This window comes from Rattus norvegicus, chromosome 5 (assembly GCF_021556685.1).
Source record: "Rattus norvegicus strain SHRSP/BbbUtx chromosome 5, alternate assembly SHRSP_T2T, whole genome shotgun sequence".
NCBI lineage: Eukaryota > Metazoa > Chordata > Mammalia > Rodentia > Muridae > Rattus > Rattus norvegicus.
In genome coordinates, this window is record NC_141538.1 from 133,088,927 (window position 1) to 133,116,271 (window position 27,345).

The window sequence follows — 27,345 nt, forward strand, 5'->3', positions numbered from 1 at the left end:
ATGCCAACCAACCAGAGCTTCCAGGGACTAAGCCACTACCTAAAGACTATACATGGACTGACCCTGGGCTCCAACCTCATAGGTAGTAATGAATATCCTAGTAAGAGCACCAGTGGAACAGGAAGCCCTGGGTCCTGCTAAGACTGAACCCCCAGTGAACTAGACTGTTGGGGGGAGGGCGGCAATGGGGGGAGGGTGGGGAGGGGAACACCCATAAAGAAGTGGAGGGGCGGGGATTAGGGGGATGTTTGCCCGGAAACCGGGAAAGGGAATAATACTCGAAATGTAAATAAGAAATTCTCAAGTTAATAAAAAAAATCAAAAAAAAAAAAAAAGATGGGATGTATACAGTGAAATGCAGAAAACAGATCTACTTCATTCACCCAAAGAGGAATATGACAGCAGGCATGCTAGGGATATTTTCACAGAAATATCTAATACTATATACCAGTGAGTTTATAGGAGGCTTTAAAGCCTGACCAAGAGTTCATGGAAAACATAATTGAACAAAAGACTACAGGAAAATTACAGTGCTTTCCAGGGTGATGTTCAGTAATTCCTTCCCAGCATGTCTGGGGAATCTTTTCTCCAGGCAAATAGAGATACCACACATGAAGATTTCTGTCCATCAATAAACAGATAGAGCTGATGAAGAAAAGAAACTGTGGTACAACTCAGGGAATGTTAGGATCAGTGCAGTAGGATCAGTATGCTACAACACTTCTGTTAGCCCTCAGGACTGTCCAGAATTGAACAGCACAACATGGCAAACACTTAGGACTTTCAAAGGAACAATATCTCCAGAACCCCTAAAATAACAACACCTAAAAGTTTCGAGGGCAAAAAAAACCTATAGAATATGATTGAGTTGTAGATGGATAAATGCTTTATCTCTCATGTCCATGAATTTGAAAAACACTGATTTTTATAATACAATAATTGATACAAATGTTGACATCTTTATATGCAGTACACACACTGTGTCATGTTTGTTGATTAGTGTTTTTTTGTGTCTGTGTGTATCGATCAGGAGTTTTATTTTCAAAGATACCATCGGGGTTGGGGATTTAGCTCAGTGGTAGAGCGCTTGACTAGCAAGCGCAAGGCCCTGGGTTCAGTCCCCAGCTCCGAAAAAAAGAAAAGAAAAAAAAAGATACCATCTACTTGATAACAGCACCAAGAACCTGAGTCCTTTGCAGACCCACCCCAAATCCAGCTGGGCATAACCATGTAAAGAATCACGAAGTTTTACAGAATAAAAAATGTGTATTTGGGGGAACAAATAGTAGGGTTTTCAAGGTTTGTTTCTGCACATTATAGCAAGAGATCATAATGAGGAACAGTGTTTGTTCCTAAAAGAAATCCTATGCCCAGTTCTTCAAAAATAAGAATGAAATTTTGTTTGTTCATGAAAGACACTGTGAAATTTTTTTTATTGTCTTAGTTTTCTAGTTAGATGAAGTTGAATAAAAACACTGATGTTAGACAGAATTAAACCCTCTCAATTATTTTGATTTCTTTTCCAGCTTTACTGAGGTTAAGTGAAAAAAATGTATATATTTAATGTATATAACATTTTTAAGGTCTCACCATTTATTTGTTAGTCTTAAGGACTTCATCTTTGCTGGACTTAAAATTAGAAGCTCTCGGGCACATTAGCCTACATCTCTTAGCATGTGATCCTGGTGTTTCACTTTGGTTTCCTTCATTCCCTTGGCCAAAAGTTTAGCAGCCTCTTGTTTTTCCTAATACAGAGTTTCTTCAGTATTTGTGCTGCAGAAATGTGAGATAAAAAGATGCAGAATCTTATTGATTTCTGGAGTAGCTATATTAATTTATTCCCCAACCATGTATCAGATCCTACCCCAATCATTGCCACAAATTTCTTTGTTTTCTTGATATAGTCTTTCTGAGTGGGTAGATATGGAGTCTCAATGTAGTTTTGATTTGCATTTCCCTGATGAATAGAGATGTTGAACATTTCTTTTTCATATATTTATTGGTAATTTGTAGTTATTATTTGAAAAGTAATCATTTGGGGCTGGGGATTTAGCTCAGTGGTAGAGCGCTTACCTAGGAAGCACAAGGCCCTGGGTTTGGTCCCCAGCTCCGAAAAAAAGAACCAAAAAAAAAAAAAAAAGAAAGAAAAGTAATCATTTGCTCATTGAATTACTTATTTGGATACATATAAAATATATTGATATGCATGCAATATATTTTTGATATGTACTTATCAAATATATTTTAGGTGCACATAACAAAATATAATTTATGTATTAGCTTCTTGTATATTTTGAATAGGCATCTTTTTAAAAATAAATTGCTGGCAAAGATTTTCTCTGATTGTACTTTTTCCCTCTTATTTTTTCAGATAGGATTTTGCTTTGTGGCTGAGAGTAGATTTGAAGTAGTGACCTTCTTTATTTATTTTTTTTTAACTTGAGTATTTCTTATTTACATTTCGAGTGTTATTCCCTTTCCCGGTTTACAGGCCAACATCTCCCTAATTTCTCCCCCTCCCCTTCGTTATGGCTGTTCCCCTCCCCATCCTCCCCCCATTGCCGCCCTCCCCCCAACAATCACGTTCAGTCTTAGCAGGACCCAGGGCTTCACCTTACACTGATGGTATTACTAGGATATTCAATGCTACCTATAAGGTCAGAGTCCAGGGTCAGTCCATGTATAGTCTTTAGGTAGTGGCTTGGTCCCTGGATGCTCTGGTTACTTGGCATTGTTGTTCATATGGGGTCTCGAGCCCCTTCAAGCTCTTCCAGTTCTTTCTCTGATTCCTTCAACGGGGGTCCTGTTCTCAGTTCAGTGGTTTGCTGCTGGCATTCGCCTCTGTAATTTTGTATTCTTGCTGTGCCTCTCAGGAGAGATCTACATCCGGCTGCTGTCTGCCTGCACTTCTTTGCTTCATCCATCTTGTCTAATTGGATGGCTGTATATGTATGGGTCATGTGGGGCAGACTCTGAATGGGTGTTCCTTCTGTATCTGTTTTAATCTTTGCCTCTCTATTCCCTGCCAAGGGTATTCTTGTTCCCCTTTTAAAGAAGGAATGAAGCATTCACATTTTGATCATCCATCTTGAGTTTCATGTGTTCTAGGCATCTACGGTAATTCAAGCATTTGGGCTAATAGCCACTTATCAATGAGTGCATACCATGGGTGTTTCTCTGTGATTGGGATACCTCACTCGGGATGATATTTTCTAGTTCCAACCATTTGCCTACGAATTTCATAAAGTTATTGTTTTTGATAGCTGAGTAATATTCCATTGTGTAGATGTACCATATTTTCTGTATCCATTCCTCTGTTGAAGGGCATCTGGGTTCTTTCCAGCTTCTGGCTATTATGAATAAGGCTGCTATGAACATAGTGGAGCACATGTCTTTTGTATATGTTGGGGCATCTTTTGGGTATATGCCCAAGAGAGGTATAGCTGGATCCTCAGGCAGTTCAATGTCCAATTTTTTGAGGAACCTCCAGACTGATTTCCAGAATGGTTGTACCAGTCTGTAATCCCACCAACAATGGAGGAGTGTTCCTATTTCTCCACATCCTCGCCAGCATTTTCTGTCCCCTGAGTTTTTGATCTTAGCCATTCTCACTGGTGTGAGGTGAAATATCAGGGTTGTTTTGATTTGCATTTCCCTTATGACTAAAAATGTTGAACATTTCTTTAGGTGTTTCTCAGCCATTCAGCATTCCTCAGCTGTGAATTGTTTGTTTAGCTCTGAACCCCATTTTCTAATAGGGTTATTTGTCTCCCTGTGGTCTAACTTCTTGAGTTCTTTGTATATTTTGGATATAAGGCCTCTATCTGTTGTAGGATTGGTAATGAAATTTTCCCAATCTGTTGGTTGCCGTTTTGTCCTAACCACAGTGACCTTAGCCTTACAGAAGCTTTGCAGTTTTATGAGATCCCATTTGTCGATTCTTGATCTTAGAGCATAAGCCATTGGTGTTTTGTTCAGGAAATTTTTTCCAGTGCCCATGTGTTCGAGATGCTGCCCTAGTTTTTCTTCTATTAGTTTGAGTGTATCTGGTTTGATGTGGAGGTCCTTGATCCACTTGGACTTAAGCTTTGTACAGGGTGATAAGCATGGATCGATGTGCATTCTTCTACATGTTGACCTCCAGTTGAACCAGCACCATTTGCTGAACATGCTATCTTTTTTCCATTGGATGGTTTTGGCTTCTTTGTCAAAAATCAGGTGCCCATAGGTGTGTGGGATCATTTCTGGGTCTTCAATTCTGTTCCATTGGTCTATTTGTCTGTCTCTGTACAAATACCATGCAGTATTTATCACTATTGCTCTGTAATACTGCTTGAGTTCAGGGATAGTGATTCCCCCTGAAGTCCTTTTAATTTTGAGGAGAGTTTTAGCTATCCTTGGTTTTTTGTTATTCCAGATGAATTTGCAAATTTTCTGCCTAACTCTTTGAAGAATTGGATTGGTATTTTGATGGGGATTGCATTGAATCTGTAGATCGCTTTTGGTAAAATGGCCATTTTTACTATATTAATCCTGCCAATCCATGAGCATGGGAGATCTTTCCATCTTCTGAGGACTTCTTCAATTTCTTTCTTCAGAGTCTTGAAGTTCTTACTGTACAGATCTTTTATTTGTTTGCTTAAAGTCACACCGAGGTACTTTATATTATTTGGGTCTATTATGATGGGTGTCATTTCCCTAATTTCTTTCTCGGCTTGGTTCTCTTTTGTGTATAGGAAGGCTACTGATTTATTTGAGTTAATTTTATACCCAGCCACTTTGCTGAAGTTGTTTATCAGCTTTAGTAGTTCTCTGGCGGAACTTTTGGGATCACTTAAATATACTATCATATCATCGGCAAAAGTGATATTTTGACTTCTTCTTTTCTGATCTGTATCCCCTTGACCTCCTTTTGTTGTCTGATTGCTCTGTCTAGAACTTCAAGAACTATATTGAATAAGTAGGGAGAGAGTGGGCAGCCTTGTCGATTCCCTGATTTTAGTGGGATTGCTTCAAGTTTCTCTCCATTTAGTTTAATGTTAGCAACTGGTTTGCTGTATATGGCTTTTACTATGTTTAGGTATGGGCCTTGAATTCCTATTTTTTCCAGGACTTTTATCATGAAGGGGTGTTGAATTTTGTCAAATGCTTTCTCAGCCTCTAATGAAATGATCATGTGGTTTTGTTCTTTCAGTTCATTTATATAATGAATCACCTTGATGGTTTTCCATATATTAAACCATCCCTGCACACCTGGGATGAAGCCTACTTGATCATGATGGATAATTGTTTTGATGTGCTCTTAGATTCGTTTTGCAAGAATTTTATTGAGTACCTTTTTTTTTTATTAACTTCAGTATTTCTTATATACATTTCGAGTGTTATTCCCTGTCCCGGTTTCCGGGAAAACATCACCCTCCCCGCTCCCCTTCTTTATGGGTGTCCCCTCACCATCCTCCCCCCATTGCTGCCCTCTCCCCAACAATCTATTTCACTGGGGGTTCAGTCTTAGCAGGACCCAGGGCTTCCCCTTCCACTGCTGCTCTTACTAGGATATTCACTGCTACCTATGAGGTCAGAGTCCAGGGTCAGTCCATGTATAGTCTTTAGGTAGTGGCTTAGTCACTGGAAGCTCTGGTTGCTTGGCATTGTTGTACATATGGGGTCTTGAGCCCCTTCAAGCTCTTCCAGTTCTTTCTCTGATTCCTTCAACAGGGGTCCTATTCTCAGTTCAGTGGTTTGCTGCTGGCATTCGCCTTTGTGTTTGCTGTATTCTGGCTGTGTCTCTCAGGAGCGGTCTACATCCGGCTCCTGTCGGCATGCACTTCTTTGCTTCATCCATCTTGTCTAATTGGATGGCTGTATATGTATGGGCCACATGTGGGGCAGACTCTGAATGGGTGTTCCTTCTGTATCTGTTTTAATCTTTGCCTCTCTATTCCCTGCCAAGGGTATTCTTGTTCCCCTTTTAAAGAAGGAATGAAGCATTCACATTTTGATCATCCGTCTTGAATTTCATTTGTTCTAGGCATCTAGGGTAATTCAAGCATTTGGGCTAATAGCCACTTATCAATGAGTGCATACCATGTGTGTTTTTCTGTGATTGGGTTACCTCACTCAGGATGATATTTTCCAGTTCCAACCATTTGCCTATGAATTTCATAAAGTCATTGTTTTTGATAGCTGAGTAATATTTCATTGTGTAGATGTACCACATTTTCTGTATCCATTCCTCTGTTGAAGGGCATCTGGGTTCTTTCCAGCTTCTGGCTATTATAAATAAGGCTGCTATGAACATAGTGGAGCACCTTTGCGTCGATATTCCGAAGGGAAATTGGTCTGAAGTTCTCTTTCTTTGTTTGTTCTTTGTGTGGTTTAGGTTTAAGAGTTATTGTGGCTTCATAGAAGGAATTCGGTAGTGCTCCGTCTTTTTCAATGTTGTGGAATTGTTTGGATAGTATTGGTATGAGGTCTCCTATGAAGCTCTGATAGAATTCTGAACTGAACCCATCTGGACGTTTTTGCTTTCTTTATCATTTCTATTTTCATTTTCAATTCGTTCACCTGTTTGGTTGTGTTTTCCTGTAATTCTTTCAAAGATTTTTGTGTTTCCTCTCTAAGGGCTTCCCCTTGTTTACTTGTGTTTTCCTGCATTTCTCTAAGCGAGTACTTTATGTCTTTCTTGAAGTTCTCCATCATCATGATCAAATGTGATTTTCAATCTAAATCTTGCTTTTGTGGTCTGTTTGGATATTCAATGTTCGCTTTGGTGGGAGAATTGGCCTCTGATGATGCCATGTAGTCTTGGTTTTTTGCTTGGGTTCCTGTGCTTGCCTCTCACCATCAGGTTGTCTCTGGTGTTACCTTGTTCTGCTATTTCTGACAGTGGCTTGACCGTCCTATAGGCCTGTGTGTCAGGAGTGCTGTTGACCCATTTTCCTGTTTTCTTTTAGCCAGCTATGGGAACACAGTATTCTGCTTTCAGGCATGTAGTTGTTCCTGTCTTCTGGCTTTCAGCTGTTTTTGTGGACATGTGTCCTGAGTCCACCAGTCAGGTCACTTGGACCTGAAAAGTTGGTCTTACCTCTGGTCTCGGGCCTGAAATCAGTCATTGGGGCTAGGTTCCAGCTCTCTGTGAGGTCAGCAACCAGAATGGCCTGCCCCTACTTGTGGGTCCTTGTGTGCAGGGGTCCCAGATGGCACTAGGCATTTTCCTCTAGAGTCAGAAATGTGGGCACAGAGTACTCTTCTCTGGTTTTCCAGGTGTGTCTGACCCTCTGAAGGTCTAGCTCTCCCTTCCTTGGGATTTGGGTGCAGGCAGTTTTTTTTATTGGGTCTCTTCAGATCCGGGCACAGTCTGGACCACAGGTCTCCTGCAGCTTGAATGCCCCTATCTTCCTGTTCCCAGAGGCCCTATACAGTTTCCTCTTGGGCCAGAGATGGGGACAAAGGTGGGCAGTACTAGTGGTCTCTCCTGCCCGGCAGTCTCAGGAGTGCCCAGAAGTCTGACGATCAGCTCTCTCTCCCACAGGGTTTGGGAGCAGGGAGATGTGGGCTGGGATCTGCAAGGTTCAGGTGCCAGCTCAGTTCATAATAATTTTAAAGCAATAATATTTATGTCATAAGGTAACATGGTTTTGTGAAGAGACAAATCATCAACCTTGTGTCTTATCATGTTGAGAGCTTGCATAGTGAAACTATTCCATGATTTATTTTCTGATTATTTCCCTATAATAAATTGCCCATTTATAGTTTAGGAATTTTAGTGACATGTTTGTGTACATGTTTCTAATCTAAATAGAACTTTACCCTTGATCCCAATTTCTTCCAAGCCTACTTTCTTTTCCTAGTGCAATTAATCTGAGACAAATGAAGGGTGACAGAGCTCTATTTATAGCTTTTATTCTATAGGGAACTTGAGATTACCAGTATCAATGTAGGAGTTCTATGAAATTGTTTTTATGAATAATGAAATCAAACTTGAAGCATCATTGCATCAAAATACTTCATATTGACTCTTCAGGAAATCTGCCCAATAGGGAGGGCTGATCCTCAGGAATCATCAAACTATGTAATAGAAAAATGAAAGACATACTAGCAGTAGGTAGCACTCCTTGGATGAAGTCTCAGGGGACCCTGAATTTCAGAGCCCACCATCACAGTCATGGAAAATGGTGGACCATCTCAAGAAAATACACACGCTTGCCATAATCTTTCCTTGATGGCTTTTGACATAAAGCTAATTCATCATGTGTTTTACAGATTGACAAGAGTAGCCATGAAAACAACTGTTAGGGTGTTTTCTGCAAATCAAACTATGGAATTAAAAACAAACAAGCAAACACTGGTGAAAACCAAAAATAAAAAAAAATTAGAGCAGATGCTCACTGACATAGGTAAACTAACTCTGTAGAAATCATCTGAAGCCAATGAAGCCCTCAAGCCTCATAAAACACCTTGTCTATTTCTTCTGTTGTTGGATATGCCTAAACTAGATGATGAGGCCCTAAATCTAAAGATACTATACACTTAGCCTACATTACATGAAAATTAAAAAAAAGCAGAATAGAATAGAGCTAGAAACTCCCTCTGTGTGCTGGCCACATAGTTCATAGACACAATGTAAAGTATCATTGTTTTGATAAACAGCCGTGGAGTGCCCATAAAAATGGATCTAAAACACTTTTGCTTCTAACCATAGAGTACTTTTGCTACTAAAATTTAGAGAGAAATCTGTATTTGGTAGTCACTGTGAGGAATCCAATCACAAGCTGCTGAAAATAAGTGATTTTTTTAAACCAAGGAACTTAATTATCAGCCATAAAAATGATAGATATCAAACATCTCCAAAGTAAATAAATTGTCATAACAACAACAACAAAAACTTCATCGAATTGATATAAGGACAGAAAAATGTGTTGGTGCATTGTTTAATTCTTTCCTTTAAGAAGAAACTTTCTAAAAACATGATGTAAGACTCATAACACTCATTAAGCAAAGGAAAATTTAAATGACCAAAAGCATACATGACTTAGAAATCTCATAGTTCTCATTTCCATTTTTGTCTATAAAATAAATGATAAACATCTGGTAAAAAGATCTTTCATTGTGCTTGTCTATAAGCATAACACAGTGTACTGAGAATTTTGGAATTCTGCCTTCATTTACAAACAGAAATGTGATAAGAGCATGATTTTACTTTAATTCCCGATGTGATGATATTGGGCTGCTTCATATTGTCCAGAGCAGCTGACTATGATTACGGGATATATAAATTCTAGGGCTGTGAATGCTGGTTTGTGTTGTCTGTTATTGGTTGTTCGGGGTTTGGTTGTCATTTTTTAGCATTCATGCTTAATGAAGAAACAAGAAGAAAAGTAATTAGATTGAGAGTTCTCTTTTCTTTGATCTCTTTCCTTTTACTTCTTTCTTCTAACTGGTATTAGGGGGATGGAGGGGGGTGGAGGAGGATGAAATAAAGAATAACCCACAAAGGAGAATATACCAGCTCTACCAGTAAGGTGGTGAAAGTAAGAGATGTAGGAAGAAAGAAGAACCCACAAAGGAGATAAGACCAGTTATATGAGAAACCAAAATACTAGGCTAGGCTGAAAGGGAAATTTGATGTCAAATGTTATGGACAAAATGGCAGGGAAAGTAAGATGCATATTTTACAGGACACCAAAACAAATTTGTTTTCCTACTATAGCTGGGATATTCTCTGGTTTGATTCTAGATGTGGATTTATTTTCTTTTCCCCCTCATATATTGGGTTTCAAAAAAGTGTTGGAAGAGTAGCTGGGCAGTTGGTAAAATTGTGGGTGTAAATAGAGGGATCTGGGGGGGGGGGCAAAAGTTTCCTGAAATGGGAAAACAAATGGGGTCACTCTGCTCCCTGTTTTCTGAAAGAATGGCATATTTTCCTAAGGACCTCAAGAGATTTTCCTTGTTGGAATCCTGTGAGAAGTGTGAAGCATCAGGAAGAGGAGATCAAAAAAGCTCAGTTTTGATAAAGGAGCTAGCATATAGAAGTTTCCCACAGAAGGAAAAAAAAAAAAAGAAAATGTGCTGGAGGGTAGTGGCTTGGGGAAATATAGAAGAAAAAGGAAAATCTGTTAAAAAAAGTCTTTTTGAAAAGAAAGTTTTAAACTCACACTAACCATGACAGTAAAGTTAGAAGAAGATCATCCTGGGGTTATCAGATTAAGTTTAGCTTTCACTGTAGTTGCTTACAATATGCCTGTTCATGGTGTAAAACAAACTTATGATGAGATAGGATGGTATCCTGGAGAAAGGGTACATCTAAAGCTTTTTAAAAGAAGCCATGATTTTCTATGCGATGACTTGCCTTAATTGAAATGTGTTATAAATCATTGCTTGATCAAATAGAATTAGACTGGATAGTATTGCCATCAACAATACCAGAGGTCTATTTGCATATGCAGTGATTAACACGCAAATGTGACAAAGCTGGGAATATTGAACTATTAAGCAGAGCAAGTGGAATGAAAAGACTCAGAGAATAGTTGCTAGGTGAAGGGCAGTACTCTGATATCTAAATTCAGATTCTATTTGATCATTCTAAAACAGAAAGAATAGTATTGCTTTGCATTTTTAAGATCTTATGGGAGAAAGTTCAGAAACCAGGAAAAGGTCTATTTCATTTACAAACATTATACAAACCCTGGAAAACTCTTCAATGATTTTAAACTAATATTAGTCTCAACAGTGAAAAAAAGCATATCAGAATCACAACAAGGTATATTTTGATATGGATCATGGTGTTTGAAAATTTAATATTCATCTGAAAAACAAGTTCTTCAACCATTAGAGGCCCAGGCACCACCTACCTAGGAGTGTAGAGTGATACAACTGATATTGGTTCTACTATGTATCTTGCTAATATACAAGATCATTCTATACCTTGATATCTCCAATTTCTTTATTCCTAGTGATTCAGTAACAGGAAACATGGTCATGTGCAAAAGTATTGTGAACAAAACCCCTATAGGTCTTTGATATCAAAGTGCCTGGTGTTTTATTGTGGGAAATTTGGTCATTTGCCACACAACTGGAAATAAGGCATCTCTAAGGCCAGTGGATATTCTAGGCGTAAATCAGAAAGAAAGCCTACTCTCAGGTGTGTTTATTTGCTAAGTCAAGGGTTACCATTGGAAGAATTAGTGTAGGTCAAAGAGAGATACCAGAGTATTTTTCTGCCATGAGAAGATAAAATGGGGACGGATAAGGAGGGTATAGCAATAAGTGGAGGTCATTTGTCTCTTGGAAAAGAGTAAGGAAAGAGTAAGCAGGTAGGAATACCTCAATGACATAATGCAAATTTAATGCATGCTCATGCAGACAGTTCTGCTCTAAACTTGGTAATAGATCAACGTCTTACTCTTTCTCCCCCAAATCACAATGTTATAAGGATAACTAATTGAATTTATGATCATTTGTTCAGATACTGAAGAGTTGCTGTCGGAAATAATTGAATGTATTCATCCAAGTTCCAGTGTGAATCCAGGTATGATAAATCAAGATTTGAAAAGAAAAGTTAAATCCAAGGTCTGTTAAAGGTAGAGATACAACTTAATAGAGTTTGTAGGATTGTGCAGTTGCCACAGTATCCCCAGCTCTAGGTCAAAGCTACTCCAGATAAAAGAACAGAAATGTTTGGAAGCACAGGAAAATATGTTAAGAATCAGCTATTATCACGTGCCAAAATTAAAATTGGAAGTAAAATGTTTTAAAGAAGGAGGCTTGATGGAAATAGGAGCTTATGTAACTATGATTAAACAGAAATCTTGGAACTCAGAAGTGCAACTTTAAAAGGGCTATACCCAGTTAATTAGAAGTGGAAAATTATCACAGGAAAAATAAGTATGTAATGCATTAAATGTGTGAGACCAGAAGGACAAATATAAAAGTTAAGGTCTTACTTAGACGGCATGCCCATAAATTTACAGGGAAGGGATCCTTTAGAACAGTAGGGTACACAGGTTAATATTCCTGTGATCCAAGAGACAATCCATGATGAGATTTGGGGTAAAATGGTTAATGCTCCAGGGGAATATATTGATTTATGTCATCAAAAAAGGTTTTGCCAATTTTCAAAACACAAGATACAACAAAAACTCAGTTTCTATTATTAAAGCAGAAGTCATGGCTGAAATGCCAAGAGTCCTACTTGAAAATGGTTACCTCATAAGCCTGTATGAGTAGATCAATAGCATTTGACAAAGGAAATATGATATGAGCTTTGATCATCTAGTATAAGAGCTAAAGGTCAAATATACAGAGGATTCTGCCATCCCATGGAAATCCCATACATTTTTTAACAAAAAACTATTAGGAAAAATAAAGAATGTTAACAGATTTTAGAGCTGGGAATAGAATAATTCAACAAATATTTCCATTACAGCCCTGGATTTCCTCTACCTTTTTATTATCTAAGTAATTGATAGTAATTGATTTAAAAGACTGATTTTTTCTATCCCTTTCAGGATAAATAATGGTGTACTTTGTTGTACATATTTATAGCAATTTTTAACCTGTAAAAATGCATCAGGGGAATGTTCTTCCACTTGGAATGTAAAATAGTTCAAAGTCTTTGCGAATATTTTGGGGAATAACAACTAGAAATCATATGTAGATTATATCTTTACTACATTAGTTTTTATTGCATGAAAGATATTTTGTTAGCTGCTTCTGAGACATGTACTTCAGAGAAAATTTTTACTGAAATCAAATCACTTAACTATGCAAGGTGCGAACAATTGATGTTCATTATTTTTTTCTTTTCTTGGATATTTTCTTTATTTACATTTCAAATTTTAACCCCATACCTGGTTGCCCCTCCAGAAATCCCATCCCCCTCCTTCTATGAGTGTGCTCCCTCCCAAACACCCCCACCCTCACCCTCCTCATTCCAACCCTCACACCCACGGTCATATTTGCCTACACTGGGGAAATGAACTGTGATGGGACCAAGGGCCTCTCCTCCCATCCCCTGCGACATTTGTAACTAGAGCCATGGGTCCATCCATGTGTACTCTTTGGATGGTGATTTAGTCCATGGAAGGTCTGGGGGGGATCTGGTTGGCTGATATTATTTTTCTTCTTATGAGGTTGCAAACCCCTTCAGTTCCTTCAATTCTTTATCCAACTCCTCCACTGGGGACCCTGTTCTCAGTTCAATAGTTGACTACAAGCATCCACCTCTGTATTTGTCAGCTTCTGGCAGAGCCTTTCAGGAGACAGCTATATCAGGATCCTGTCAACATGCACTTCTTGTCATGCACGATATTGTCTAGATTTGGTGACACTATATGGGATGAATTCCCAGGTGGGGCAGTATGTGGATGGCCTTTCCTTCAGTCTGTGCCCCACTTTGTCTCCATATTTCCTCCTGTGAGTATTTTTGCTCCCTCTTCTAAGAAGGGCTGAAGAATCCACACTTTATTCTTCCTTCTTCTTGAGCTTCATGTGGTTTGTGAAATTTATCTTGGTTGTTTTCAGTTTTTGAACTAAAACCAACTTGTCAGTGAAAGCATACGATATGTGTTCTCTTGTGATTGGGTTACCTCAATCAGGATGATATTTTTTTGTTCCATCCACTTGCCTAAGAATTTCATGAATTCATTGTTTTCAATAGTTGAGTAGTACTCCATTGGATAAATGTACCATATTTTCTGTATCAATTCCTCTGTTGAAGTACATCTGGGATCTTTCCAGCTTATGGCTATTGTAAATAAGGCTGCTATGAATATAGTGGAGCATGTGTTTTTGTTTTATGTTGTAACATCTTTTGGGTATATGTCCAGGAGGAGTATAGCTGGGTCCTCAGGTCCTATGTCCAATTTTCAGAAGAACCTCCAGACTGAATTTTCAGAGTGGTTGTGCCAGCTTGCAATCTCACCAACAGTGGAGGAGTGTTCCTCTTTTCCACTTCCTTGCCAGCATCTGTTGTCACCTGAGTTTTTGATCTTAGTCATTCTGAGATGTGTAAGGGAGTATCCCATGGTTCATTTGATTTGCATTTTCCCAATGACTAAGGATGTTGAACATTTTGTTAGGTGCTTCTGGACGGCTAGATATTCCTCATTTTGAGAATTATTGGTTTAGCTCTGTATCCCATTTTAATAGGGTTATTTGATTCTCTTGAGTCTAACTTATTGAGCTGTTTATATATATTGGATATTACCCCTCTATCAGATGTAGGATTGGTAAATATCTTCTCCAAATCCATTAGTTGCCATTTTGTACCATTGACAATGTTCTTTACCTTACAGAAACTTTGCAAGTTTTTTGAGGACCCATTTGTCGATTCTTGATCTTAGAGTATGTGCCATTGGTGTTCTCTTCATGAAATTTTCCCCAGTGTCCACATGTTTGAGGCTCTTGCCCACTTTCTCCTCTGTTAGTTTAAGTGTATCTGGTTTTCTGAGGAGGTCCTTGATCCACTTGGAGTTGAGCTTTGTACAGAGTGATCAGAATGAATCGATTTGTATTCTTCTTCCTGATGACCTGCAGTTGAACTAGCATCATTTTTTGAAAATACTATCTTTTTTCCACTGTATGTTTTCAGGTCCTTTGTCAAAGATCAAGTGATGATAGGTGTGTGGATTCATTTCTAGGTTCTTCAATTCTATTCCAATGATCTACCTGTCTGTCTTGGTACCAATACCATTCAGTTTTCATCGCTAATGCTCCATAGTACTACTTTTTATATTTAAAGATGCTTTAATATAATCCATAATACAATCAAAAATAATTATTATGCTTAGTTAAATTTTTTAATTTTGTTTTGTTTTGTTTTGTTTTTTTCGAAGCTGAGGACCGAACCCAGGACCTTGCACTTGCTAGGCAAGCACTCTACCATTGAGCTAAATCCCCAACCCCAATTTTTAATTTTTTTATTTTTTTTCTCAATCTTTATTAAATTGGATGTTCCTTTTTTTTTTTCTTTTCTTTTTTTTTTTTTTTATTAACTTGAGTATTTCTTATATACATTTCGAGTGTTATTCCCCTTCCCGGTTTCCGGGCAAACATCCCCCTCCCCCCTCCCCTTCCCTATGGGTGTTCCCCTCCCAACCCTCCCACCACTGCCGCCCTCCCCCCATAGACTAGTTCACTGGGGGTTCAGTCTTAGCAGGACCCAGGGCCTCCCCTTCCACTGGTGCTCTTACTAGTATATTCATTGCTACCTATGGGGGCAGAGTCCAGGGTCAGTCCATGTATAGTCTTTAGGTAGTGGCTTAGTCACTGGAAGCTCTGGTTGCTTGGCATTGTTGTACTTTTGGGGTCTCGAGCCCCTTCAAGCTCTTCCAGTTCTTTCTCTGATTCCTTCAATAGGGGACCTATTCTCAGTTCAGTGGTTTGCTGCTGGCATTCGCCTCTGTATTTGCTGTATTCTGGCTGTGTCTCTCAGGAGCGATCTACATCCGGCTCCTGTCGGTCTGCACTTCTTTGCTTCATCCATCTAGTCCAATTGGGTGGCTGTATATGTATGGGCCAAATGTGGGACAGGCTCTGAATGGGTGTTCCTTCAGTCTCTGTTTTAATCTTTGCCTCTCCCTTCCCTGCCAAGGGTATTCTTTTTCCTCATTTAAAGAAGGAGTGAAGCATTCACATTTTGATCATCCGTCTTGAGTTTCGTTTGTTCTAGGGATCTAGGGTAATTCAAGCATTTGGGCTAATAGCCACTTATCAATGAGTGCATACCATGTATGTCTTTCTGTGATTGGGTTAGTTCACTCAGGATGATATTTTCCAGTTCCAACCATTTGCCTACGAATTTCATAAACTCGTTGTTTTTGATAGCTGAGTAATATTCCATTGTGTAGATGTACCACATTTTCTGTATCCATTCCTCTGTTGAAGGGCATCTGGGTTCTTTCCATTTTCTGGCTATTATAAATAAGGCTGCGATGAACATAGTGGAGCACGTGTCTCTTTTATATGTTGAGGCATCTTTTGGGTATATGCCCAAGAGAGGTATAGCTGGATCCTCAGGCAGTTCAATGTCCAATTTTCTGAGGAACCTCCAGACTGATTTCCAGAATGGTTTTACCAGTCTGCAATCCCACCAACAATGGAGGAGTGTTCCTCTTTCTCCACATCCTCGCCAGCATCTGCTGTCACCTGAGTTTTTGATCTTAGCCAATCGCACTGGTGTGAGGTGAAATCTCAGGGTTGTTTTGATTTGCATTTCCCTTATGACTAAAGATGTTGAACATTTCTTTAGGTGTTTCTCAGCCATTCGGCATTCCTCAGCTGTGAATTCTTTGTTTAGCTCTGAACCCCATTTTTTAATAGGGTTATTTGTTTCCCTGCGGTCTAACTTCTTGAGTTCTTTGTATATTTTGGATATAAGGCCTCTATCTGTTGTAGGGTTGGTAAAGATCTTTTCCCAATCTGTTGGTTGCCGTTTTGTCCTAACCACAGTGTCCTTTGCCTTACAGAAGCTTTGCAGTTTTATGAGATCCCATTTGTCAATTCTTGATCTTAGAGCATAAGCCATTGGTGTTTTGTTCAGGAAATTTTTTCCAGTGCCCATGTGTTCCAGATGCTTCCCTAGTTTTTCTTCTATTAGTTTGAGTGTGTCTGGTTTGATGTGGAGGTCCTTGATCCACTTGGACTTAAGCTTTGTACAGGGTGATAAGCATGGATCGATCTGCATTCTTCTACATGTTGCCCTCCAGTTGAACCAGCACCATTTGCTGAAAATGCTATCTTTTTTCCAATGGATGGTTTTGGCTCCTTTGTCAAAAATCAAGTGACCATAGGTGTGTGGGTTCATTTCTGGGTCTTCAATTCTATTCCATTGGTCTATCTGTCTGTCTCTGTACCAATACCATGCAGTTTTTATCACTATTGCTCTGTAATACTGCTTGAGTTCAGGGATAGTGATTCCCCCTGAAGTCCTTTTATTGTTGAGGATAGCTTTAGCTATCCTGGGTTTTTTGTTATTCCAGATGAATTTGCAAATTGTTCTGTCTAACTCTTTGAAGAATTGGATTGGTATTTTGATGGGGATTGCATTGAATCTGTAGATTGCTCTTGGTAAAATGGCCATTTTTACTATATTAATCCTGCCAATCCATGAGCATGGGAGATCTTTCCATCTTCTGAGGTCTTCTTCAATTTCTTTCTTCAGTGTCTTGAAGTTCTTATTGTACAGATCTTTTACTTGCTTGGTTAAAGTCACACCGAGGTACTTTATATTATTTGGGTCTATTATGAAGGGTGTCGTTTCCCTAATTTCTTTCTCGGCTTGTTTCTCTTTTGTATAGAGGAAGGCAACTGATTTATTTGAGTTAATTTTATACCCAGCCACTTTGCTGAAGTTGTTTATCAGCTTTAGTAGTTCTCTGGTGGAACTTTTGGGATCACTTAAATATACTATCATATCATCTGCAAATAGTGATATTTTGACCTCTTCTTTTCCGATCTGTATCCCTTTGATCTCCTTTTGTTGTCTGATTGCTCTGGCTAGAACTTCAAGAACTATATTGAATAAGTAGGGAGAGAGTGGGCAGCCTTGTCTAGTCCCTGATTTTAGTGGGATTGCTTCAAGTTTCTCTCCATTTAGTTTAATGTTAGCAACTGGTTTGCTGTATATGGCTTTTACTATGTTTAGGTATGGGCCTTGAATTCCTATTCTTTCCAGGACTTTTATCATGAAGGGGTGTTGAATTTTGTCAAATGCTTTCTCTGCATCTAATGAAATGATCATGTGGTTCTGTTCTTTCAGTTTGTTTATATAATGGATCACGTTGATGGTTTTCCGTATATTAAACCATCCCTGCATGCCTGGGATGAAGCCTACTTGATCATGGTGGATGATTGTTTTGATGTGCTCTTGAATTCGGTTTGCCAGAATTTTATTGAGTATTTTTGCGTCGATATTCATAAGGGAAATTGGTCTGAAGTTCTCTTTCTTTGTTGTGTCTTTGTGTGGTTTAGGTATAAGAGTAATTGTAGCTTCGTAGAAGGAATTCGGTAGGGCTCCATCTGTTTCAATTTTGTGGAATAGTTTGGATAATATTGGTATGAGGTCTTCTATGAAGGTTTGATAGAATTCTGCACTAAACCCATCTGGACCTGGGCTCTTTTTGGTTGGGAGACCTTTAATGACTGCTTCTATTTCCTTAGGAGTTATGGGGTTGTTTAACTGGTTTATCTGTTCCTGATTTAACTTTGATACCTGGTATCTGTCTAGGAAATTGTCCATTTCCTGAAGATTTTCAAATTTTGTTGAATATAGGTTTTTATAGTAAGATCTGATGATTTTTTGAATTTCCTCTGAATCCGTAGTTATGTCTCCCTTTTCATTTCTGATTTTGTTAATTTGGACACACTCTCTGTGTCCTCTCGTTAGTCTGGCTAAGGGTTTATCTATCTTGTTGATTTTCTCAAAGAACCAACTTTTGGTCCTGTTGATTCTTTCTATGGTCCTTTTTGTTTCTACTTGGTTGATTTCAGCTCTGAGTTTGATTATTTCCTGCCTTCTACTCCTCCTGGGTGTATTTGCTTCTTTTTGTTCTAGAGCTTTTAGGTGTGCTGTCAAGCTGCTGACATATGCTCTTTCCTGTTTCTTTCTGCAGGCACTCAACGCTATGAGTTTTCCTCTTAGCACAGCTTTCATTGTGTCCCATAAGTTTGAGTATGTTGTATCTTCATTTTCATTAAATTCTAAAAAGTTTTTAATTTCTTTCTTTATTTCTTCCTTGACCAGGTTATCATTGAGTAGAGCATTGTTCAATTTCCACGTATATGTGGGCATTCTTCCCTTATTGTTATTGAAGACCAGTTTTAGGCCGTGGTGGTCCGATAGCACGCATGGGATTATTTCTATCTTTTTGTACCTGTTGAGGCCCGTTTTTTGACCAATTATATGGTCAATTTTGGAGAAAGTACCATGAGGAGCTGAGAAGAAGGTATATCCTTTTGCTTTAGGATAGAATGTTCTATAAATATCCGTTAAGTCCATTTGGCTCATGACTTCTCTTAGTCTGTCGACATCACTGTTTAATTTCTGTTTCCATGATCTGTCCATTGATGAGAGTGGGGTGTTAAAATCTCCCACTATTATTGTGTGAGGTGCAATGTGTGTTTTGAGCTTTAGTAAGGTTTCTTTTACGTATGTAGGTGGCCTTGTATTTGGGGCATAGATATTTAGGATTGAGAGTTCATCTTGGTGGATTTTTCCTTTGATGAATATGAGGATGTTCCTTATTTACAGTTCAAATGGCATTCTGTTTCCTGGTTTCCATGACAACATCCCCTAACTCCTCCCCTTCTGGTTCTATATGGGTGTTCCCTTCCCCATCCACCCCCATTACCACCCTCCCCCCCCCAACAATCCTGTTCACTGGGGGTCTACCCTTGGCAGGGCCAAGGGCTTCCCCTTTCACTAGTGCCCCTACTAGGTTATTCATTGGTACCAATGAATTTGGAGCCCAGGATAACTCCATCAGTAGTAGCTTAGTCCCTGGAAGCTCTGGTTGGTTGGCATTGGTGCTCATATGGGGTATGAAACCCTTTCAGGCCTTTCAGTCCTCTCTGTGATTCCTTCAACGGGGATCCCATCCTCAGTTCAGTGTATTTTTGCTGTCATTCGCCTATGTATTTGCCATACCCTGGCTGTGTCTCTCAGTAGACATCTGGTTCATGTCACCTTGTACCTCTTTGCTTCATCCATTTTATCCAGTTTGGTGGCTGTATATGTACGGGCCAAATGTGGGGCAGGCTCTTCAGCCTCTGTTCTAAACTTTGCCTCTCTATCCCCTCCTAAGTTTATTCTTGTTCCCCTTTTAAGGAGTGAAGCATCCGCATTTTTGTCAACCTTCTTGAGTTTTATGTATTCTGTGCATCTTGGGTAATATGAACATTTGGGCTAATATCCACTTATCAATGTGTGCATGCCATGTGTATTTTTCTGTGATTGGGTTACCTCACTCAGAATATTTTCCAGTTCCATCCATTTGCCTACGAATTTCATAAAGTCATTGTTTTTGATAGCTGAGTAGTATTCCATTGTGTACATGTACCAAATTTTCTGGATCCATTCCTCTGTTGAGGACATCTGAGTTCTTTCCAGTTTCTGGTTATTATAAATAAGGCTGTGATGAACATAGTGGAGCATATGTCTTTGTTGTATGCTGGAGCATTCTTTGGGTATAAGTCATTCGCCTATGTATTTTCCATATCCTGGCTGTGTCTCTCAGTAGAGATAAACATCTGGATACTGTCACCTTGCACTTATTTGCTTCATCCATCTGTATGATTGCTCTGGCTAGGACTTCGAGAACTATATTGAATAAATAAGGAGAGAGTGGGCACCTTGTCTGGTCCCTGATTTTAGTGGGATTGCTTCAAGTTTCTCTCCATTTAGTTTAATATTAGGTACTGGTTTGCTGTATATAGCTTTTACTATGTTTAGGTATGGGCTTGAATTCCTGTTCTTTCCAGGACTTTTATCATGAAGGGGTGTGGAATTTTGTCAAATGCTTTCTCAGCATCTAATGCAATGATCATGTGTTTTTTATCTTTCAGTTTGTTTATATAGTGGATTACATTGATGGTTTTCTGTATATTAAACCATCCTTGCATCCCTGGAATGAAGCCTACTTCAACATGGTGGACAATTGGTTAATGTGCTCTTGGATTTGGTTTGCAAGAATTTTATTGAGTATCTTTGTGTCGATATTCATAAGGGAAATTGGTCTGAAGTTCTCTTTCTTTGTTGGGTCTTTGTGTGGTTTAGGTATAAAAGTAACTGTGGCTTCATAGAAGGAATTTGGTAATGCTCTATATGTTTCAATTTTGTGGAATTGTTTGGATAGTATTGGCGTGAGGTCTTCTATGAAGGTCTGACAGAATTCTGTGCTGAACCCATTTGGACCTGGGCTCCTTTTTGTTGAGAGAATTTTAATGACTGTTTCTACTTCTTTATGAGTTATGGGGTTGTTTAAATGGTTTATTTGTTCCTGATTTAACTTCGGTACCTAGTATCTGTCTATGAAATTGTCTATTTCCTCCAGATTTTCAAGTTTTCTTGAATATAGGCTTTCATAGTAGCATTTGATGATTTTTTTTTTTACTTTCCTCTGACTCTGTTGTTATGTCTCCCTTTTCATTTCTGATTTTGTTAATTTTAACACACTCTCTGTGTCCTCTGGTTAGTCTGATCTTGTTGATTTTCTCAACGAACCAGCTTTTAGTTCTGTTGATTCTTTGTATAGTCCTTTTTGTTTCTACTTGGTTGATTTCATCTTGGAATTTGATTATTTCCTGCCTTCTACTCCTCCTTGGTGTGTTTGCTTCTTTTTGTCCTAGAGCTTTTAGGTGTGCTATCAAGCTGCTGATATATACTGTCTCCTGTTTCTGTAGGAACTCAGAGCTATGAGTTTCCTCTTAGCCCAGCTTTCATTTTGTCCCATATATTTGGGTATGCTTTACTTTCCTTTTCATTAAATTCTAAGAAGTCTTTAAATTTTTTCTTTATTTCTTCCTTGATCAGGTTATCATTGAGTAGAGCATTGTTCAACTACCATGTATATATAGTCATTCTTCCCTTATTGTTATTGACGACTAGCTTTAGTCCAAGGTGGTCTGATAGGACGCATGTGATTATTTCTATATTTCTTTATCTCTTGAGGCCTATTTTATGACCGATTATATGATCAATTTTGGAGAAAGTACCATGAGATGGTGGGAAGAAAGTATATCCTTTTGTTTTAGGACAGAATGTTCTACAAATATCTGTTAAATCCATTATTTTCATGACTTCTGTTAGTCTGTCTATGTCTCTGTTTAATTTCTGTTTCCATGATCTGTCCACTGATGAGAGTGGGGTTTTGAAATTTCCTACTATTATTTTGTGAGGTGAAATGTGTGCTTTGAACTTTAGTATGGTTTCTTTTATGTATGTAGGTGCCCTTATATTTGCAGAATAGGTATTTAGGAATGAGAGTTCATCTTGTATATTTCCATTGATGAATATGAAGTGTCCTTCTTTATCTTTTTGATGACTTTTGGATGAAAATCGATTTTATTCGATATTAGAATGGCTACTCCAGCTTGCTTCTTCAGACCATTTGCTTGCAAAGTTGTTGTCCAGCCTTTTACTCTGAGGTAGTGTCTGTCTTTATCTCTGAGGTGTGTTTCCTATAGGCAGCAAAATGTTGGGTCAACATTGCCTATCCAGTTTGTTAATCTGTGTTTCTTTATTGGGGAATTGTGTCCATTGATGTTGAGAGATATTAAGGAATCATGATTGTTGTTTCCTGTTATATTTGTGTTTGGATGTGAAATTATGTGTGTGTGGTTGTCTTCTCTTTGTTTTGTTGCAAAACGATTTGTTTCTTGCTTTTTCTAGGGTGTAGTTTATTTCCTTGTGTTGGGCTTTACCATTTATTATCCTTTGTAGGGCAGCATTTGTAGAAATATATTGTGTAAATTTGGTGTTGTCATGGAATATCTTGGTTTCTCCATCTGTGTTAATTGAGAGTTTTTCTGGATACAGTAACCTGGGCTGGCATTTGTGTTCTCTTAGGGTCTGTATGACATCTGTTCAGGATCTTCTGGCTTTCATAGTCTCTGGTGAGAAGTCTGGTGTGATTCTGATAGGTCTGCCTTTAAATGTTACTTGACCATTTTCCCTTACTGCTTTTAATATTTTTCTTTATTTTGTGCATTTGGTGTTTTGACTATTATGTGATGGGAGGAGTTTCTTTTCTGGTCCAATCTATTTGGAGTTCTGTAGCCTTCTTGTATGTTTATGGGCATCTCTTTCTTTAGGTTAGGGAGGTTTTCTTCTATGACTTTGTTGAAGATATTTACTGGTCCTTTGAGTTGGGAGTCTTCACTCTCTTCTATACCTATTATCTTTAGGTTTGATCTCATTGAGTCCTGGATTTCTTGTATGTTTTGGGCCAGTAGCTTTTTCTGATTTACATTATCTTTGACAGTTGAGTCAATGATTTCTATGGAATCTTCTGCTCCTGAGATTCTCTCTTCTATCTCTTGCATTCTGTTGGTGATGCTTGTATCTACAGCTCCTTGTCTCTTCCTTTGGTTTTCTATATCCAGGGTTGTCTCTCTTTGTGCTTTCCTTATTGCTTCTATTTCCATTTTTAATTCCTTCACCTATTTGTTTTTTTTCCTGTAATTCATTCAGGGATTTTTGCATTTCCTCTCTTTAGTCTTCTGCTTGCTTATTTGTGTTTTCCTGCATTTCTCTTAGGGAGTTCTTTATGTCTTTCTAGAAGTCCTCCATCATCATGATCAAATGTGATTTTAAATCTACATCTTGCTTTTCTGGTGTGTTTGGATATTCAGTGTTTGCTTTGGTGGGAGAATTGAGCTCTGATGATGCCATGTAGTCTTGGTTTCTGTTGCTTGGGTTCCTGCTTTTGCTTCTTGCCATTACATTGTCACTGATGTTACATTGTTTTGCTATTACTGACAGTGCTTAGACTGTCCTATAGGCCTGTGTGTCAGGAATGCTGTAGACCTGTTTTCCTGTTCTCTTTCAGCCAGTTATGGGAACAGAGTGTTCTGTTTTCAGGTATGTAGTCGTTTCTGTCTACTGGTCTTCAGGTTTTCCTGTGGGCATGTGTTCTGAGTCCACCAGGCAGGTCACTTGGAGCAGAAAAGTTGGTCTTACCTCTGGTCTTGTGCCTGGAGTCGCTCCTCAGAGCCTGGTTTCAGCTCTCAGTGAGGGCAACAACTAGAAGGTCCTGCCCCACCTTTGCTTGGGACCCTGTGCACATGGGGCCAAGATGGCACTAGGCTTTTTCCTATAGAGTCAGAAATGTGGGCACAGAGTAGTCTCCTCTGGCTTCCCAGGCATGTCTTCCCCTCTGAAAGTCTAGCTCTCCCTCCCATGGGATTTGGGTTCCGGGAACTCTTTGATCAGGTCCCTTCAGATCCAGGTGGTGTGGATCACAGCGCTGAGTGCCCCTATCTTCCTGTTCCCAGAGGCCCTATACAGTTTCCTCTTGGGCCAAGGATGTGGGCAAGGGTGCGCAGTACTGGCGGTCTCTCCTGCCCTGCAGTCTCAGGAATGCCCACCTGTCTGGGTGATGAGCTCACTCTCCCACAGGGTTTTGGAGCAGGGAGCTGTGGGCCAGGATCAGTGAGGTTCAGGCCCCAGGTAAACCAGAAGTGTCTCTTTAGAGATTTTTGTTTTTTTCCTTAAGGGCTTCTACCTTTTTACCTGTACTGTCATGTATTTCTTTAAAGGATTTATTTATGTCCTTTTTAAAGTCCTCTATCATCATCATGAGATGTGATTTTAAATCAGAATCTTTCTTTCTCAGTGTGTTGAGTTATCCAGGGCTTGTTGTTGTGGGAGAACTGGATTCTCATGATACCAAGTGACCTTCGTTTATTTTGCTTAGGTTCTTGCAATTTCCTCTCACAATCTGGTTATTTCTGATGTTAGCTTGTCTTGCTGCCTCTGATAGTGGCTTTACCCTCCTGTAAGCCTGTGTGTCAAAACTCTTGTAAGACCAGCTCACTCCTGCCAGGATCTGGGTACAGAGAGCTATGGCACAGGGTCAGCTCAGGGCACAGATGCAAACATGAAGGATCCTGTCCAAGACTGCCACTCATTTCCTGTGTACTGAGGGCTCTAGATGGGTCCCTCTGAGCAGAAATGGTGGTCTTACCTGTGCTCTCAAGTGATCAGCTGTCTCCTATCAGGATTTCAGTACAGAGAGCTGTGGCACAAGTTCAGCTCCAGGAGCAGAAGATAACCAGACAATATAGATATACCTTGGTTTAAAGTGGCCATGTATAGAAGAGTATTTACAGTCTGTGAACAGACAGGTAGAAATGTGTACATGAGAGTATGGTGTGCATGCATGGTAGTGTTTAATCCATCTATAAAAATGGAATTGTCATTTTAAAGTTATATGCAGAATGCAACCAAATATTAATATTTTGACTGCTATAGTACAAAATTACAGATACCATAATTTTTTCAGTCTGTTGGTTGGAGAGTTTATATAGGTGCAAAAATGCAAAGAGGCATAAACTGCAAATTATTGTGATATGTTTCCATGATTATGCCTTAAAGTAATTTATCCCTATTTGTGATATATGTCACAAACCCTTCAAACTAATGAATATTCTTTTCACAGTTTTCTCTCACAAGAAACCAAACTTGCTCTAGTTGTCCTCTAATGGAAGCAGTATAGTTATCATCTAAGCAGTTTGGAATGAGTGTTTCTGAATGATTTTATCAATATTTTCTTCCTATATTTTCTGTCTTTGTTGGTTGATCTTCTGACAATGCTGTTTTTAAGATCTGGGGTTGCCTTCATAATAATATAGGTGAAACTACTTTAACAATGGTAATTCCCACTCAATTTTATGAGGGAACTGTAAGATTTATCTTATATGTGTGAATATCTGTGCTGCAGTTAAATATTCAGCCATGTAGCTACCTAACTTTTAATCATTCATGCTTAAGTCAATAATCTCTTATCCATAATCATGTGAGTAATCCCAAAAACTCTTTGGTTCATAAGGTCAACCCTCATGGAATCCTTGATCTCACATGTGTACTTTGGTGAAGAAACTATATTTTCTTCTGTCTACCAATGACAATTTGCAAAGGAATCACCACCTATTCTTATAGGCAATATGAGACTGGTAAATTTGAAGTTAAGGCATGTTTGCACACCAAACTCAATAGCTGTACTTTGTCCCCTGTGATATGGAATGAAGAGCCTCTTTTTTGTACTGACAAATGCATGTTCACTGTGACAGGTTGTCCTTTGTGAAGGACAATCTGATTGTGCAAAGCTTTTATTCAGATGGCATCAGGATGAATGCCTCATTGGTGAATAGGGGGTGGTTTTATGTGAGTTTAGAAATGCATCTCAAATTCATAGTTAAATATGTATTGCAATATCTGCAAGTAACACATTTCAGAGAATATAAAAAATAACCACTGTCAGTATCCACATGCCTTTACTGTGGATTATAAAACATGAAATGTAGACTTCTCTGTGTTCCCACAAAAAAATTTTCCATAGGACATAATGATGAAAATAAATAAATAAATAAATAACAAGGTTGTCACTATCCTCCCCACTAGTCTCAGAGTCTTCCTTTTTTAAGGAAAAAGATGGAAGGAAGGGAGGATTAAATATGATGTCCAGATGCAATTTCCTACAGTTGGAAGGAGTGAAAAGTTAGATCATTGCTAAGGATACATCTTTTGGAATAAAAAATTAGAACCCACTCTCAAGTAAAAAATGCAAATGATAGGAGGAAGAACTGTAACTGTAATTGAATATTCAGATCAAGCATGATTTTCAATATCAAGTGTGGAAAGTCAAAGATATTATGATATTTAGGGAGTATTCTATATATGAACTGTTGAAAATTTGGAAGTCTTAAAATAAAAGTAAGTTTCTCAGAACCTGACTTGTGAGGCCGTAGGATATGGGAACACATGAGATAATGTCCCACAGAAGTGGAGATACAGTAACATAACTATCCTTTCTGCATAAAGCAAGGAAATACAAGGACATCAATCTGAATGGATTTACTCACAGGTGACAAGGCAACACTTAGCTGCCTCCAACCACAATTCCCATAATTATCAGGGGTTGGAAGACAATAGCAAATGAATAGGCATCACCAAGCAATTTTATTTTAGATGAAGTCTTCGGTGTCCAGGTTACAATGTCGGTAATACCTTGTTTACAGAAATTCAAGGAAAAATGTAATTCTGATCCTGGTATGAAACTTTAGTAGCATTGTTGAGCACCATGATGGAATATGATCTTTGTTAGATAGAAAAGGCTTTGACAGATCTGAATGACTGACATTTTATTTAGATTGTATTCTTAAATCAAAATGGAATAAATATAGGTCAAAGACAAAAGGGTCTTCTAGATCATCTCAAACAGAAATGTGAGACTTGGAATAATTGGGGATATTTTAATCAAAATAGCAAATGCTATATACCATTGTGCTCCTAGGAGGCTTTAGAACCTGAGAAAAAGATTCTAAAAGGCATAAATGATAAATCAGCATAGGGAAATTATTGAGCTTTTCATAGAGTTTGGCAGGTATCTCTTGTCAGAGTATGTGATGTGTTTTATTCTATGAAAATAGGTGTACCACAAGTAAAGATTTTCATCCATCATCTTTCACTAATCAGTTATGGGTGATGAAATAAAGATACCATGAGGCAAAAAGTTGATCAGAAGCAGAGTAACAAGCTGTAACAGTAGGCACAATAGGCTATAAATTACCTTGTACCTCCATAGGCCTGAAGCAGAATTAGCACCATAAATTGGCACAACCTTAGGG

General features: G+C 38.6%; 1 protein-coding gene across 6 annotated transcripts in view; it reads left to right on the forward strand.

The window, feature by feature from the left end:
* Skint4l1 (selection and upkeep of intraepithelial T cells 4 like 1) overlaps nucleotides 1–27,345 on the forward strand; it is a 188,217-nt gene that overhangs the window by 144,727 nt on the left and 16,145 nt on the right. For 3 of the 6 annotated variants that reach the window (XM_087551525.1, XM_087551526.1, XM_087551527.1), the window contains one exon: nucleotides 11,465–11,527. The exons of the other annotated variants lie outside the window; for them this stretch is intronic. In XM_087551525.1, coding sequence (XP_087407651.1) covers nucleotides 11,465–11,527 — 63 coding nt within the window. The remainder of the gene's footprint in view (nucleotides 1–11,464; nucleotides 11,528–27,345) is intronic. 6 annotated transcript variants of the gene reach the window in all.